At 39.8% G+C, this 16,456-nt stretch overlaps 1 protein-coding gene across 5 annotated transcripts in view; it reads left to right on the top strand.

Annotated features, from left to right (window-relative positions):
• Nucleotides 1-16,456, top strand: part of C3G (C3G guanyl-nucleotide exchange factor) — a 92,946-nt gene that overhangs the window by 66,389 nt on the left and 10,101 nt on the right. The window contains exons 6-9 of one of the 5 annotated variants that reach the window (XM_065220350.1): nt 5,297-5,522; nt 5,589-6,429; nt 7,429-7,597; nt 7,988-8,011. In XM_065220350.1, coding sequence (XP_065076422.1) covers nt 5,297-5,522; nt 5,589-6,429; nt 7,429-7,597; nt 7,988-8,011 — 1,260 coding nt within the window. Of the gene's footprint in view, nt 1-5,296; nt 5,523-5,588; nt 6,430-7,428; nt 7,598-7,987; nt 8,030-16,456 lie in introns of all 5 variants that reach the window. The other 4 variants (XM_065220349.1, XM_065220352.1, XM_065220353.1 and 1 more) reach the window with 4 other exon arrangements.

The raw sequence follows: 16,456 nt of genomic DNA, 5'->3' as shown, positions 1-16,456 counted from the left end.
GGGCAGTGCACGTTGATGATGCTGTAGTTGATAAAACGGCCTTTAATCCTCAGCTTGCACATCCTTGCGTTGATCGGCTGCCAAACCAATCACGCGTTGGCGGTTCCCACTACAAAGCCGGCTCCCAGCTCGTTGGTGGTGCCACAGCCCTGGTAGAAAGTAACCGCTCGATGTCCACTTGTCCCGTCCAGCAAAGTTCCTGCAGTGCTACGATTTCGAAGTTGCGTGGTTGAAGTTCGTCATAGATTAACCTTTCGAAAACCGGGAAGCCGAGCGATTTGCAGTTCCATGTTCTGAGTTTCCAATCGTAGTCCTTATTTCGTCGCGTAGGTCTGTGCCGATTGTTCCGATCCGTATTTCTTTCTTCGGTATTTGCAACTTTATATATTTTTTTCAGGACGGCTTGTTGGCCTGGGGACCATCATGCACAGCTCTGTTTAGTGTCCCGCGCTAGCACTAGGACAGTGATCAACCGCTACTAACATGGAGAACAGACACTCGGGTTTGGTGAAGCATTTCCTCTATCACCGTACTTTGGTTACCGCGCCAGTGTTCGCGTCGCACGTCTTCACTATGATCTTGCCGGATTGGCAACATTGCTAGACTAGGTATCCCGCGCCTTCCAGGTTGTCAACTCACCATTTTGTAGCCCATCAAGAGGCACCACAAATATTTAGCGTTAGCGTTAGCGTTGTTATGATATACTTCGTAGATTGGATACTAGCGACACTCACGTCTCTTCTGAAATTCTCAGTTAGGCTACTTTCAGGAATAATGCTGGGGAGTAAACATTGGTTCCAATCTAAACCAGAGTAACAGAAGCATGACTGTCGCTATTCCCGGCCACGCCCATCTTTACCATAACTAGGGATAGGGAAGGACTTAGCGACACCCTCATAAGTGCTACGGAGTTGGAGGGTTGGGTAGGGTATTCGGTTAGGATTCACCTCAAGTTGGCGATGGAACCAAAAGTATGCATTGTTTATTTGTTGTTTATTAAATCTCTCGATAGCCGGCTATCGAAAGAACATATTCATTTTGTTTAGTGATCATGAATTTTAAGAGTCATGACGAAGAGCTTGGGATTAAACCCATGATTTTCTGCTCAGTAAGCAAAAACGATCCCTCCAAGGTCATCGAGCTTCTCACAATCCACAGCGCTTCGCGTCAAAGGACGTAAGGGGCACCACAAATATTTATATAAACGAAAACTGAAATCCAACAATATTCCCAAGTCACCTACAAAAGCTCAGGAATTTGATTAATTGAAGTGTATGTTTCGAAAATTTCTATATAAACAAAACATAAATTCGTTGTTTTTGCTTCAAAATTTTTTGGGAACATATGGCCAATGTATTTCTGGAAAGATGATATGGCCTCTTCTGAATTGTCCATTAAAATCTGAGAGAAACTGTTGCGGGGGAAAATTATGACCCATGCAGCCAGATAGGATTTGAACCGGTTAATCTGGGAGAACCGGGAACTAACCGGTAATCGAAAACAACTGGGAAAATCCGGGAAATAACCGGGAATGTGATTGCAATCATAAACTATATTTGTTATACCTTCATAGACCGAATTTTGTAGAACACATGGCATCGCAAAACCGTTTTGAAGTAGCAGTGTCTGAAATAACTAGATAATTCGTGTGAATCTTTTCACACGATATCTTCGGAATTGTCTTTGGATTTTCACTTGAATCATTCCAAAATGATTTTAGATCTTATTACGTTGTTGTTACTTTTAGCTCTTCTACTATTGGATCACTTTCACTTACACTAATTCACTATTCACTAGTCAAAGTTAATAGTGAATTCGTGAAAGTGAAACAACCGTAGTAGAATTAAAAGGAAAAACAACGTAATAAGGTATAACATTATTCTACTAAACCGCTCATCAACCCATTTAGATGAATTCAGAGTTACTTTCGGGATTCCTCACAATAATCCTTGCAATACTCTTATGATTCACCCCGGTTTTCTTTTGAAATTTGCTCCATAACTCTCTCGGGATGCTCTGTGGAGCACTTTAGGACTTTCTTCTTGAATTAACTCAACAATTAATCCACGGATTTTCAAAAATTCTCGTTAGAATTTGCATAATTTTCTCTCTCTATTCCCTTAACAATTCAGTTGAAATGTCTCTCAGGATTCCCTTGGGATACTCTTTAGAATTTAGAAAACTTGGAATTCTCTAAAAAAAAATCCCAAACGATCCTCAGAATTGTCTTGGAATTCTTATCACAATGAAAATGATCTAGAAAGTCAGGATTTTGCTTAATTTTGGTATTAACCTCAGCTTTTCAAAAGTATTCTCCCAAAATTCCATTGGCATTAACTTCAGAATTCTAGAGTTCATCAGAAATCCATTGAAGTTCTTCTCAAATTTATTTTGAAATTCTCTACGGAAATTCCTTGCAATCCTTCTCGGAAATCCCGTGGAACTCTCTTCATAATATCCCTGAATTGCTAATCAAAATTCGTTTTGTATTCTTCTGAAAATTTCTTTGAATCCGTCTCAAAAATTCCACTCAAAATTAAAGAAGTCTTTGACATTAGAATTTCGATTCGCTTGAAATTATTGTCGGCATTATCAAGGAACTCACCCCTCATAATTCACTTTGATTGATTGATTAACACTGCAGAGATGTTCAGCCGCAGCCTAGTTTGTCTCTGGAGAGAGTGAGAAGGCGTCTATAGAGGCCGACTTGGCCGAATAATACGTTGTGACATCCTTTTGAATTCTTTTTCCTGAAGTTCTTATTAAAATTTCCTTGAAGTTTTAGTCGAATTCTCGTGAAATTCATCACAGAATTTCTTTAAAGTAATCCCTAGAATTCATATGGAGTTCTTCTAAAATCTCATTTTCAACAATCTTTTTTTTTTTTGACCGGCAATTGAGAGAATTATTCAGTGGAAAGATACAAGGGATTTTGAATGAGGAACAAGGTAATCTCGTCTGACGTGTATTGTTGAATTTCGGCTCAATGAACCATTTGGCCTTCGGTCTAATCGCATTTCGGGGGTCGGTCTGTAAAAATGTTTTGCCCTTTTTATTTCGAATCTCGGCTATGCTTTTTGACGTAGGACTACGTCTGTGATTTCTATATGGGGGTGCACTTTGTGAAAACCGAAAATGGAACATGTAACGAAATTATGAAAGATTTTGAACGTTAATAACTCTGCTGCCCTGGACCAATTTCAATAATTTTATCACCAATCGCTCAGAAACGTTTCTACGCATCTGTAAAATTTAAGACTTTCCCTAACACAGATTTCAAAGTTGAATACCATCCGGTCTCACCAAACGGTGTTTATTCAATCACCGCGTTGTTAGTGCTGGTGTTCTCCAGTACACAACGAAAGGCTGCCTGCAAGCAGTGAGCTGCAGCCCACATAACCATCCATAGAAGGAGGAAGAAGCCGCACAGCTATTTATCGGCATCAGTAGCTTTTCGTGAGTCGCTGTGGGCCATCTATGTCAAGCGCATCTTACTAAAGAGTATAAACAGAGAGAACCCCGCTCAAATTTCTATTCCTATACAAAACAAAAGCTCCTGCAGCTCTTAACAAATAAGATTTATTAAATAAGACCACGTAGTCCTACGTCACCATTGCGTACAACTCCATAGGGCTGTCCCTTGTAGTTTTTTTTGGCGAAGCTGTCTATAAGCAAACATGTCGAAGTCATCGTTTTCCTTGATACCATTTATTAGTTCGACGAGCATCTGGCGGTATTTCAATCTAATTTTCTGAAGTCAAGCGTTGAGTATTGAAACGCATGGATCTCCGGTTTACGGTCGACAAAGGCACTCGAATTTTACTGCCCGTTAGTGATCTGTATCCATGTTAGACCCTCTACACGTCCTGATGTCTTAGCGGAATGTCTAGAACGAATGCCACCATTTGTTTTCCTCGTAGACTGTACCGTTGGACGTCTTCGCCAGTTCCTTACTAAAAATTGTTTCTTTACAAAATTGCGTTAATTTGCAGCACTACGCTGTGAAGTCAGGATGCATATTTAGTTGAGGTAAACAAACAATGCATCAATCACCAGATGACTCATTGAGTTTAAGATTCAGTTTATACACATCCCCGTACGTTCATATAACAAGCGTTTCCTAATCCCCAATACCCCGTATTTGTTGCGTCCTCTGAATAACCATGCAATCCCTTGTTAAAAAATAGAGAAGACCTTTAACCTAGCTCTCAAACCACACCGTTTCTAATCTGGTTTCATTGTTATGTTACCTTCACACATTCAAACCCACACACACACTTTAGTGTTTCAAAGTGTGGCCTATTCAGGTAAGTTGCCCAGTATCAGTCCAAGTCGGTGAACGAACCTACTAGATCTTCCGAGTTGATATTTAAAAAAAAAAATATGGAAATGTGTGTTGTTGAGTTGTTGATGTTGACGAAATAGACGATCTGTGTTCTGGAGTTCTGTGTTGTCTTTCGTTCTATATTTTTTCTTTATAGGTTCATAGTGTGACATACATACATACTTTGTTGCATTGATCTGAACTGTGGACTGACAAAAATGTTTCGTTTGAATTGCTATCTGCTTTCATACAATGTGTTCAAATCAATCTCAAAACAACACAACAGCAACTACAAAACCAATTGCCTGGGTCAAACCAACAGCAACACAGAAAAAACAAATCCACAAAGATCAGAATATTCAGTTGTAGAACTTTTGCATCGAACTCTATCAATCTTCATTTAGTAGCATAGAAACTTTCCGGCTAGATTCGATCTGTCCTTACTCTAGTTTACATTTTAGAGAAAGTTGTATGTGACTGATACCAACATCACTTTAGGAAGGATACTAAAATACAGAACAACAAACCACAATTCGGCCACACTTACTCTTCCCAAGCATACTTGATGAGAAATAGCTAAGCGAAATTCAAACCCGATAAACCACGAATCACGTGTCAACATACCTACAACTTATTGAGTTTGGCTTTCAGTGTGTGTCAAGTTGGAAGCTATCCTAGCGTGTTCCTCTCTCTTTCTCTTTCACTCTCTCTTTCTCTCTCTCTCTGTTTATCCTAATCATAATTTCTCAGTTGTTTCCGTTTGCCTCGCGTGCTGATTGTATTTTCAGTTGATTCCAAACCATCATCCTTTGACTGATGGCGCAACGTGTTCAAATTGCCTTTTATGTTCTTTGATTCTATCTCTGAGTGATAATCGTTACACATTAAAGCAGTACATGCAGTATGCCGGAACGGGTTCAGGTTGCGATCGTTTTTGATATGATTTTTCATTCGGTTTTTTCCTTCCCGCAGTTATGGCTTACATGGAAATCTTCGGCAGTGCAACGCAGAACCAGGAGTTTATGCGACACTCGGTACATACGTACAACCTGTCGCCTCACTCCGGCAGCGAAGGACAACAACAGCATCTTCAGCTTCATCATCATCAGCAGCAGCAACACCATCAGTCATCGTCGACGACGGTGTCGATGACGAGTGGGACTAGCAGTCACAGTCTCAATCACAGTCAGACGATGAGGTAAGTCGTTTCTTGGAGTTTATATTGTCTCCGAAGATAACAACCATCGGATTAATCTCATTTCAGTCTATCGCCATCGCGCAACACTGCGCCTCCAATTTCGCCGCCAAGCTCTCCAGGCTTGAACGTGAAACCGCCGGCTCTGCCTCCGAAACGGCAGCGCATCAACAGTAAAACACCGAGCATCACCTCGACCCCGCCAGCTAGTCCCAAGGTTTTCGGCGGCTCCGATCACCAGCATCAGCCATCATCTCCATCACCATCGTCACAGTCCCAGCATCACAACAGCTGCTCATCGCCCTCGCCATCGTCGACATCCGTCGGTACTCTACTACCGACACCTCCGCCAAAGAACCAATCCCTGCTGATATCCAACAACGATCTGCATCAGCCACCATCGTCACCGGCAGCCGTAACCAAAATCAAGGTACCGTCTGTGTCCGGAGACGATCCGCACCAGCCATCGTCTAATCGTAGTACTACTCCTACCACCACCCCTCTTACTACTTCTACCACCCACAACGCTTCCTCCAACTCTCAGCAACAGTATAACAGTTTCCATAACAGCTGCAGTAGCCATAACAGCCATAACAAGTTAGCTAGCAATAACATCCACAACGCGAACAACGTTGGCGGCGGCGGAGGTAAGCCGTCTTCGTCCGAGGACGATTATCTGCTCCTGTGCGACACAACAACGACGGCACACCAGCATCCGCGGTCCCCATCAGATGCCGGTGGCGTAGCGACGAATCTCAATAGTTCTAGTAACAGTAGTAATCTAGTCAACAGCAGCAATAACAGTACCACCACGGGCGCCCGTCCCAGGAACAAGGAGGACAACGTCAACCACGACGACCGGGACGATGACGACGGCGAGGTTGAGGTGGTACTGCGGCGCAATAACAAGGTGCTTAGAATAGTTTTCTTTCTCTTTCGACTTTCCACTAACGATTGTGGTGTTTGTGTGTGTGATTTGTGATGGGTCTTTTCTTTTTCTAATGCTCTTTGGTTTCTGGGGATGTTTGTGCTTTGTTTGTTGAAATTTCCAACGTCGTGGGAAGGCGTCCATCTCCTTAATGCGGTTTTTTTTCGAGGAAATTTGATAGTATTTATAAATTATTTTGAGATTTTTTCTTCTAGAACCACGAGAAAAGTAGCCAACATTTGTGCGTTTCATAAAAAGAAATAATAGAAATTAGTTGGCCCAGTTTTGTGAAATCGCTGGTAGAAATTCACGCCAAAATTGCTTGACAAAGTGGTCAATTCCATCCAAACACATTGAAACGTCATTGCGCAGTGGTCCAGAAATACGAGCGAGGGAATAAAGTTAATCACCCATATTCTTGTTTTCGTTCGAACCGTATTTTCCATACAAAAAACTTTTTTTTTGTATGGAAAATACGGTTTGAACGAAAACAAGAATATGGGTGAATAACTCCAAAACGAATTATTTAAGTGAACTTGTATCTTCGACAATGTTGTTTTAGAATAAAAAGTGCTATCTTTTAGTAATAATATTATTTTACTAAACTTGTACTAAACTGCTGTTCAAAATGTATCTTTTTGTTTCTTCATCCAGAGAGTTTAAGCCGTTGTTGTTCATTAATCAAAATTTTAAAACTCTTTCCAAGACGTTAAAATCGCTGCGTTCTCAGTTTCATCCCGACCATAACGAAAATAACAGTCTGAAGCGGTAATCATATTGTGAATGCAAAAATGATTACAAAGTTATCTTCATCAGCTTGTCGCTCGTTCTCCCACGAACTTGGAAATTTCCTAGCATATAGTTTAGACAGTTTGTTTTCTTGTTGTATGGTTTTGGGAACACTGTAAATTCCCGTTTGACAGAACCCCTTGTCATCCAACACTACCGATTCTAATAATGCTCTCCCAAACTCCAACACAGAACGGCATCACGCTGATCGAACAGCAACAGTCGATCAATCTGATGGAAGAACTGGACATCAGCAACTATCTGGTCTTCAAGAAGGAGAACGAAGACGGCCCGGACGTGAAGGGTGGCCATCCGGATGCCCTAATCATCCACGCCACCAAGGTGCAGAAGATTTCCGACGGTAAGTAACCTGGCTCGACCATGTCCCTTTTGAATTTAGTTCAAGTTTTCTTTTCCACAAAAAAAAAAACGACACATGTCGGCGCTACATTTGTTTCCAAAAAAAAAAACGATATATAAATTGTTTGTTTTTCTGATTGGTCTTTTTTGAAACTTTTTTCTCTCGTTTTTCGCCCCGCCTTTCTAATTATTGCTCACCAATTCAATAACTACACCACCACCACCACCACCACCACCACCTACGTGCGCACTGATTGTTGCAAATATTTCACCGTTGCTCACTAACGAAACACCTCCACCTCATATCCAATAAAATCAATTCAAATCAAACCACAAATCACGTTTCACCTGCCACAAAAATAAACCAAAAAAATACATTTGAACTTATCAGTCACTGATGAGTTTTTAGAGGACGGTAAGCGCCCGAAACCCGGTGCGAAACAGCTCATGCTCTTTCACTATCACTCTTTTTTTTGTGTTTGAAGCCACCATTGTCGATTGTCGTTGAAAAATAGTCATTGTTGAGTAGTTGTGATATTTACTTTTTTTCGTTTACTTTTTTTCAATGAAACGAAACATCTGTGATTCTGATGTCATCAGAACGTGTATTTTACGCATTTTCTGCCTAGGTTATGTTCTTTTGTTAGCATGTTAGCATTCTTCGGCATGTGTTCAATTCTTAGCTAGATGATTATCACATGTTGATGGATCTTTTCATTTTATTTTTTTTGTGGTTTTGCGGCTCATATGACCTATGATTGGTCGCATCTATTGCTAGTCATGGCTCAAGATTAGAGTCTATGCGTTAAGTAGTTCTGTATTCTTTTGCTTTCTAGTTTTGTTTTAATAAATTATATTTGATAGGTGAAACAGGTTATAATTTGATAGGTAGAATGCTTCTTGTGATGATTTAAATTCGTTTTTTAAGGCCGTTTGACCCAATTAATGATTTAGTCAGGTAAAGAAAAAAATCAAAATAATTAATCGCATAGTCGATCAGTAACGATCAAACGGCGTTGGCCCAAACACGTACGGTTTTTCAGTTTTTATCAACATTCAGTTTTGAAAAAGTTATTTCCTCAGAAACATATGTCGGTCTTGAACAATCGTCGGTCACTGTTGTTGTTCTAATGTATGGAGCTTGGGGGCTTAGTGGAGACCGTTTTTGCTTACTGAGCACAATAGCATGGCCCCTTTACACTGGGATGGGATGATAGGGTCGCATAGATATTTTTTCCTCGCACACAACCACACGGTTTATCAAACCGTTTACCTGTTCTGATAAGTGATGGAAAAGTTCCCGAAATGTCCCTGATTCATCGCACCAGCGAAAATGCAACATCGATATCGACAACGAAAAAATTAGCCAGAGAAAAAAATTGTCGATCATTTCTCTTTTGCAATCACAGCTTTAAGGTTTTGATTAATATACGTACTGATGGAAGACTAATGTTTTAAGCGTTTTGACGTTGTAAAATTGCCTTTAATAGCATTTGCAGGTTTTTCATCAAAATGAACTTTTTGCGGTACGATGCGAGTGAGCCGAAATAACATTAATTTTTCGTTCGGAAACTTTGTCTGTACTTACACGGCCGATGAGATCAACTCAAAATTGAGTCGGATTTCACGCAAATTGTACAAAATGTGGTTACTCACTGTGTGAGGAATATTTTCCTCGATTTTCTTTGAATATCTGCTCGAATATGAGGTAAATTTAAGATAAGTCCATTTTTAAGACGTTTCGAGGGAACTTCTGGAAAGTTTTGAGAGAACTATTGACCAGTGCGAAGGAACTACTGGGCTGTTCTGAGGGAACTGCTGGGACACCAGGCGAACTTATTCACGGAACTTCCGAGAAGGTTTCGAAAGCTCTGAGACGTTTACTGAACTTTCAATAGAAGTTTCTTGAGCTTCGGAGACATTCGCGGAACTTCCTTGAAGTTTATTATTATTATTATTATTTATCTTTATTAGGGAGGCTTTCAGCCTTGGGCTGGTTCGCCTCCAAAACTCCTTGAAGTTTATGAAATATTTGAATGGTTCACAAATCTCAATAAAGTACTAGTAAGATTCTCTCTTAGAACTTTTATCAAATTTGTAGAAGTTTCAGGAGCTTTAGAGGAGTTTACTGAATTTCCGAGTAGTTTACGATACTTCCGAGTGACGCACGGAGCTCCCGAGAAGTTCACAATACATCCAAGAAGTGCACGGAACACGGAATATTATGATTTTTCATTGGATGCTATAGAACCTTACATAATCTTGTTCTAAGAACTTTCGAGAAGTTCACACAACTTCCGATACGTTTACAGAAGCTCCGAGCAGTTCACGGATTTATATACAATTTTAGGGAACCTTATTGAAAACGGTAATAGTTTAATAGAAGTGCACGGAACAACCGAAAAGGTCACGGCCCAGGTTCAAACCCAGTCGGTGCCGTTGGGATTACCTGAGGCATAAAATCTCTGATCACGCCTTCCTTCCGTAAGAGCCGTTGGTCCCCGGTCCATGAGTTGTTGGGTCGATAGGTAGGGTCCATGTGTGGGAGCTGCCTCCTTGGCGTCGAAGCATTGGTACTCAGTACGAAAAACAAATCAAGGGAAAAAAATTAACAGAATGTAGAAATTTGTTCATAAATTGAAGCAATATTTGTAGAGAAATCACAAACTTTCCGACAATCTCCAAACTGTAAAACTACACTCAAAAAAAAATTTCACATAAATTTCACTGGAAAAAAAAACACGTAACCTTCAGATATTAAAAACTTTCTGTAAAGTACATGACGTTAATAAAATTGTATGTATGTATGTAAGGTAGCCACCATCCCTTCAAAGATCTTGTATGCAGCTCCACTTAATAGCAAGATCAATTTGAGCTACCGATCTGAATTCACAATATCGCTGTATGAAGGGCCAAAAACGGAGGTGCGGACCCGTAAGCAAAAACACTTACACGAAATCCACGGGAATTTAAGAATCTCCTTCCAACGATACGATCCAACAAATCGAATAACACAATTCGCAATACTTATTAAGCTTCCTACAGGATGGTTTGTAAAGAAGGGCGTCAATCTCACTGAAACTGTTGAAGTAGAATTCACACCACACCGATGGACAAGGAATGATCTCACCCGAACTGGCCGGAGGCTGCTGGGACACATAAGACATATCAGATTTCTGAACAATACAATTTTTATTATTTCGAAAAATAATTTTAAAATTCCTAACAATGCACACTGGGGACAAAATCGAAACAATGTGTTAAAATTCAATATCTTCGGTGCTCGCTGGAACAAGAGGCTAAAAAATAGCCATTCTTATAGAAAAAAAGTCTCAGGAATCGATTGGAGTGGGTTTCATCTTGGGCACGATAGGGTAAGTTGGGGTTTTCCACAGTTTTGCCCTAAAATCTCCTATTTTGCATGATTTGAATGCTGTACCGATGATATAGACGGATGATTTCTTCGGCAAAGTTGATCAGGAGGTCAAGAACTGTTGGATGATGGACAGAACAATTCGGAATTCTTCCGCTAGGCGGCGCTAGTGAGCATTCGAAGTGTATATGTTTGTGCTGCTGTATCTCAAGATCCTGTCTATTTAGACGGATGATTTCTTCGGCAAACTTGATCAGGAGGTCAAGGACTGTTGGATGATGGACAGAACAATTAAGAATTCCTCCACTAGGTGGCGCTAGTGATTATTGCAAGTGAATATATTTGTGCTGCTGTATCTCAAGATCCTGTCTATTTAGACGGATGATTTCTTCGGCAAAGTTGATCAGGAGGTCAAGGACTGTTGGATGATGGACAGAAAAATTCGGAATTCTTCCGCTAGGCGGCGCTAGTGAGCATTCGAAGTGTATATGTTTGTGCTGCTGTATCTCAAGATCCTGTCTATTTAGACGGATGATTTCTTCGGCAAAGTTGATCAGAAGGTCAAGCACTGATGGATGATGGACAGAACAATTCGGAATTCTTCCGCTAGGCGGCGCTAGTGAGCATTCGAAGTATATATGTTTGCGCTGCTGTATCTCAAGATCCTGACTATTTAGACGGATGATTTCTTCGGCAAAGTTGATCAGGGGGTCAAGGACTGTTGGATGATGGACAGAAAAATTCGGAATTCTTCCGCTAGGTGGCGCTAGTGAGCATTCGAATTGTATATGTTTGTGCTGCTGTATGACTATTTAGACGGATGATTTCTTCGGCAATGTTGATCAGGAGGTCAAGGACTGTTGGATGATGGACAGAACAATTCGGAATTCTTCCGCTAGGGGGCACTAGTGATTATTGAAAGTGAATAAATTTGTGCTGCTGTATCTCAAGATCCTGACTATTCTCAAGATTCCTGACTAGATCCTGATCTTCTCTGGCTATTACGTCCCAACTGTAACTTAACGCCTGCTCTCAACTTAGTGCTCTAGATGCACTTCCACAGTTGTTAATTGAAAGCTTTCCAAGCCTGTTCGATTTTTACATGTGTATATTGTGTGGCAAGTACAATAATATACTATGCCCAAGGATGTCGAGAAATTTTCCAATCTGAAATCCTAGACCAACCGGGATTCGAACCCAGCCACCTCCAGCATGGTTTGCTTTATAGTCACAGGCTCTACCGACCGAGCTTATGGAAGCCCCCTGATCTATGAATGTTCAAACTAAAATGCGAGATGGTAGCCTAATTAACAAGTTTTGAGGACAATTTGGTGAACCTAGAACGTCTTAAACATATCAAATTCAAACGTAAATAATGTGCATGATATGTTTAACCCTGTTTGGAGATGTTTTAATACAAAGGGCTTTGAATCAGTGAACCTGGATGAGAATTTGATCTGAACTCAAGGACAATTTGGAGAACCGTGAGTATCTTATACACCTCAAAATCAACTATAAACGAACAGCAGAAACTTTATAAACGTGTTTCGGAAGTTTTGTCGGTGAGATATTCGTGCAGATTTTAGTTGATCCAGTAGATCAAATAATCTGACCTCTAGAACAATTTGAAGAACCTAGAACTTCTAATACACCTTAAATTGATGTTTTTTGGAGATGTTTAGTTGCTAAGGACCTTGTATCAGTTATGATTGATCAGGTAAATCATTTGATCTGAGCTCAAGATAATTTGGAGAACCTTGATTATAAATCAAAATAAATCAAAAACGATCCGCAGAAACTTTATGAACATGTCTTTGCAGGTTTTGTCGCTGAGGACATCGTGCAGTTCATGGTTGAGCCAGTAGATCAAATAATCTGAACTTCAAAGCAACTTGGAGAACCTTGAACATCTCATAAACCATCAATTACAACGAAAATGATGTCCATATAGCTATGGACCTGGGTGCATAAACTGGCAATAATTATAAAAATTTGCCAAAAAAAATTTCATTCTGTTAAAAAATGTCAAAATTAAGCGGAAAATATGAACCTTACTGTTTAAAATTTCTTTTGAATTTTCAACATTCTTATATCGTGGACGTCACTTATCCGTAGAAAGAGTGAAAACATATTACTCTTTCTCCGAAAATGTATGGTTACGTCACTTTGTCTCCAGGCTCAATTTTTATCACGAAGAGACTGTTTTCTGGTGTATCTTAGGGTATAGATTATGAATATGAAGAAAAGTGAAAATTGACCATGGTGGCGTTTACGTCACTTTGTCATCTAACGGCAGTAAGGGCCATGTACCGGTTATGACTGACCTGGTACATTATTTGATCTGAGATCAAGGACAATTTGGTAACCTTGAGCATCATATATACATCAAACTGATCATGAGCGATGTAAGATGTTTCGACGCTGAGGACATTGTGCAGGCCTTGGTTGTCAAATGTTCTTAACTACAGAATGCTTTGGATGACCTAGAACGTCACTTGAGCTTCTTATATACATCCAAATAGAGCAAGAACGATGCGCAGTAACTCCTTGAACATGTTTGGGCAGGTTTCGCAGCTGAGGTATTTTGAAGGACATTATCAAACAGTGATGACCGGGTCATAGAACTTGTTATCAATTTGATATTTTACTTTGCTCGGGATTATGATTACATAGATCGCTAAGGAATAGTTTCAAAATTGGTCATACAATTCCGGAGATACGGCCGGAACAAGTTCTTAGTGTTTCAGGGAAAATAACCAGCTTATGAGTAAGTTCAAAACCCATCAAAACCCATTGATCGATGTTTACGGTAAACTTTGGTGCAATAAAACCATTGAAATAGCGCATGGGTTTCGTAGAAAATTAAAAAATATTTTCAAAAAGTAGGCTGATAAAATCGGGTCATTATTGTATATATTATATCTTTAAAAAAAAATCCACCGGCTGGAGCGGGAATCAAACCCTCACTCCATGGTACACGCAAAATAGTTGTTACACGGGTGACGCCACTAACCACTCGACCACGAAAACCACTTTGACGCGAAAATGTAAAATGTCGTCATCGAAACCCAATCCAAAAGAATTATTTGTTTACTCTTGTTTTTGCGTGACAGTAGCTCAGTGTAGTGCAGTTCTTACGTGGTGTTAAGTGTGTTCCACTGAATTTCATTAAGCAAAATTCTGTCAAATAAAATTATCGGTGAGGAATATTTTGCGTCTGGTCGAGATAAAAACCGTTTACTAGACTTTGTGTCTAGAGCACTGTCGAAAGCACCTGCGGCTGTTGCACAAGGTGTTAAAAACTGGATTGGTCAATTTAATCGGCGATGGTTCAAAACGTACAGTAAGGATCGATTCTTTAAGAAAAATGCCGAGTGGCTTGAAAGCATATTCGAGGTAAGAATCCCTGGGCGTGCCTAATTTTTGAAAACAGCATAAATTAACGAAGCAACGTTTTTAATACGATACCGTCGAACATTAAAAAAATTACCAGTTCGGAAAAATTGTACCTGTTGAGCCAAGTGCTAAATTTTCAAAAAACCAACGGATTCCAAACCAATTTAAATTGAACTTGAATGAAAATTAGTAAAAGCGTGGAAATGCGTTAATGTAAAGCAAGACATACTACTGATGAAATCTGTTTTTGTTCATGTTACTAAATAGTAAACAGCATCAACCGCGATTAGAAGAAGATTTGGCTTTGATATTTGTATGAATAATTTATAATATCCTAAACAAAAACTACCGACAGCAGCGCAAACATATTCACTTCGAATGCTCACAAGCGCCACCTAGTGGAAGAATTCCGAATTGTTCTGTCCATCATCCAACAGTCCTTGACCTCCTGAACAACATTGACAAAGAAATCATCCGTCTAAATAGTCAGGATCTTGAGATACAGCAGCACAAATATATTCACTTGCAATAATCACTAGCGCCACCTAGTGGAGGAATTCTTAATTGTTCTGTCCATCATCCAACAGTTCTTGACCTCCTGATCAACTTTGCCGAAGAAATCATCCGTCTATATCATCGGTACAGCATTCAAATCATGCAAAAAAGGAGATTTTAGGGCAAAACTGTGGAAAACCCCAACTTACCCTATCGTGCCCAAGATGAAACCCACTCCAATCGATTCCTGAGACTTTTTTCTATAAGAATGACTATTTTTTAGTCTCTTGTTCCAGCGAGCACCCAAATTATTGAATTTTAACACATTGTTTCGATTTTGTCCCCAGTGTGCAATGGTTGGATGCTCTAAAGAAATTTACTAAAATTTAAGTGAAAACATAGTAAAATTTACTTAGAAAGTACCATAAAATCTATGTTGCTTTCTAGTGGATTGGAAGATCTTTTCACTTTGAGTAATTTTCACTTAGATGCTACATGAAAATAAAGTGAAATTTACTTCCAAAGCCTATACTACCTATAAGAGTTGTATGTGGATTTAAATTAGAACTTTCAAACCGATCTTCATATGAAAAACGTAAAATTTACGTGAAAAACTAGATGGAACAAATCTATGCATGTTTTCATGTAACATCCAAGTGAAACATTTTCTGAGTGTAGTTTAACCACCGACAAACCGATATGAATGATCATAGCAAAAACAATAAAATTTCTGACCAAAGCACACTACTGACATCTGGCTCCGTGTTCGCGGGAAATATTTAGCTAAGCCATGAACCATTATGCCATTATGTTGGTTCTCGCATTTCAGTACGTCTATGGGACGGTTTGCACACTTAACGGGAATCTATTTTGAGCACTTCATCCACCGACAAACCGACATGACACTTAATTCTGACTTATGGCCGAAAATCGTAAACGGCCGATTTAAATGTGCAGTGACATGTGCAACCTGTGCACGACACAGGTGTGAATAATTTAAAAAAAAATGCGTTTAGATTTTTATAGATTTTATGGTCACATTATAGCTGTACTTCTTTACTCCACACTATTTTATAGTGTGACTCAATTAAATCTTCGACCTTGGTTTGCTTCAAAAAGGTTCGGATGGTCTGCCTTATCCCTAATGCATTGATTTCTAAGCATGTCGATATCACTACCATGACAAAACTCGTTAAATAGTGCACCTAAAAAGAGCTTTTTTGGGTGGCGGGTGGCAAGGTTGTGAATGGTCAAATGCCTGATGTAAGCCAAGCAGACCTTCTATCACCTCTTGAAGCATACAACAAATTTGTCCAATACATGGCGGTTTGCACCACTAGTTGTAATTGAAACTAACAGCAGTCACGCGTCAAACGGGAGCCACACGGAAACAGCAGTCTGGTACGCTTTGGACGTTATCATACTTGCAGACCGGTTTGAATGTGTGAGTTTAAATTAGAAGAACATTTGTGATGCATGGGTGCCCAAAGTGTGCATTTCTCGCTGTGCACTTGGATATCTGATTGCAGGCAAAGAGAATAATGGAGAAAGAGAGCGCAAAGGGTCGCTCTCACTCTCTTGTCAGTTTTAAATCTC

The sequence above is a fragment of the Ochlerotatus camptorhynchus genome, unplaced genomic scaffold (assembly GCF_037179485.1).
Source record: "Ochlerotatus camptorhynchus isolate MF236.1 unplaced genomic scaffold, CSIRO-AGI_Acam_v1.1 ptg000124l, whole genome shotgun sequence".
NCBI lineage: Eukaryota > Metazoa > Arthropoda > Insecta > Diptera > Culicidae > Ochlerotatus > Ochlerotatus camptorhynchus.
Note: the sequence above shows the minus strand (reverse complement) of the source record. Positions and strands in the feature narration are given on the sequence as shown.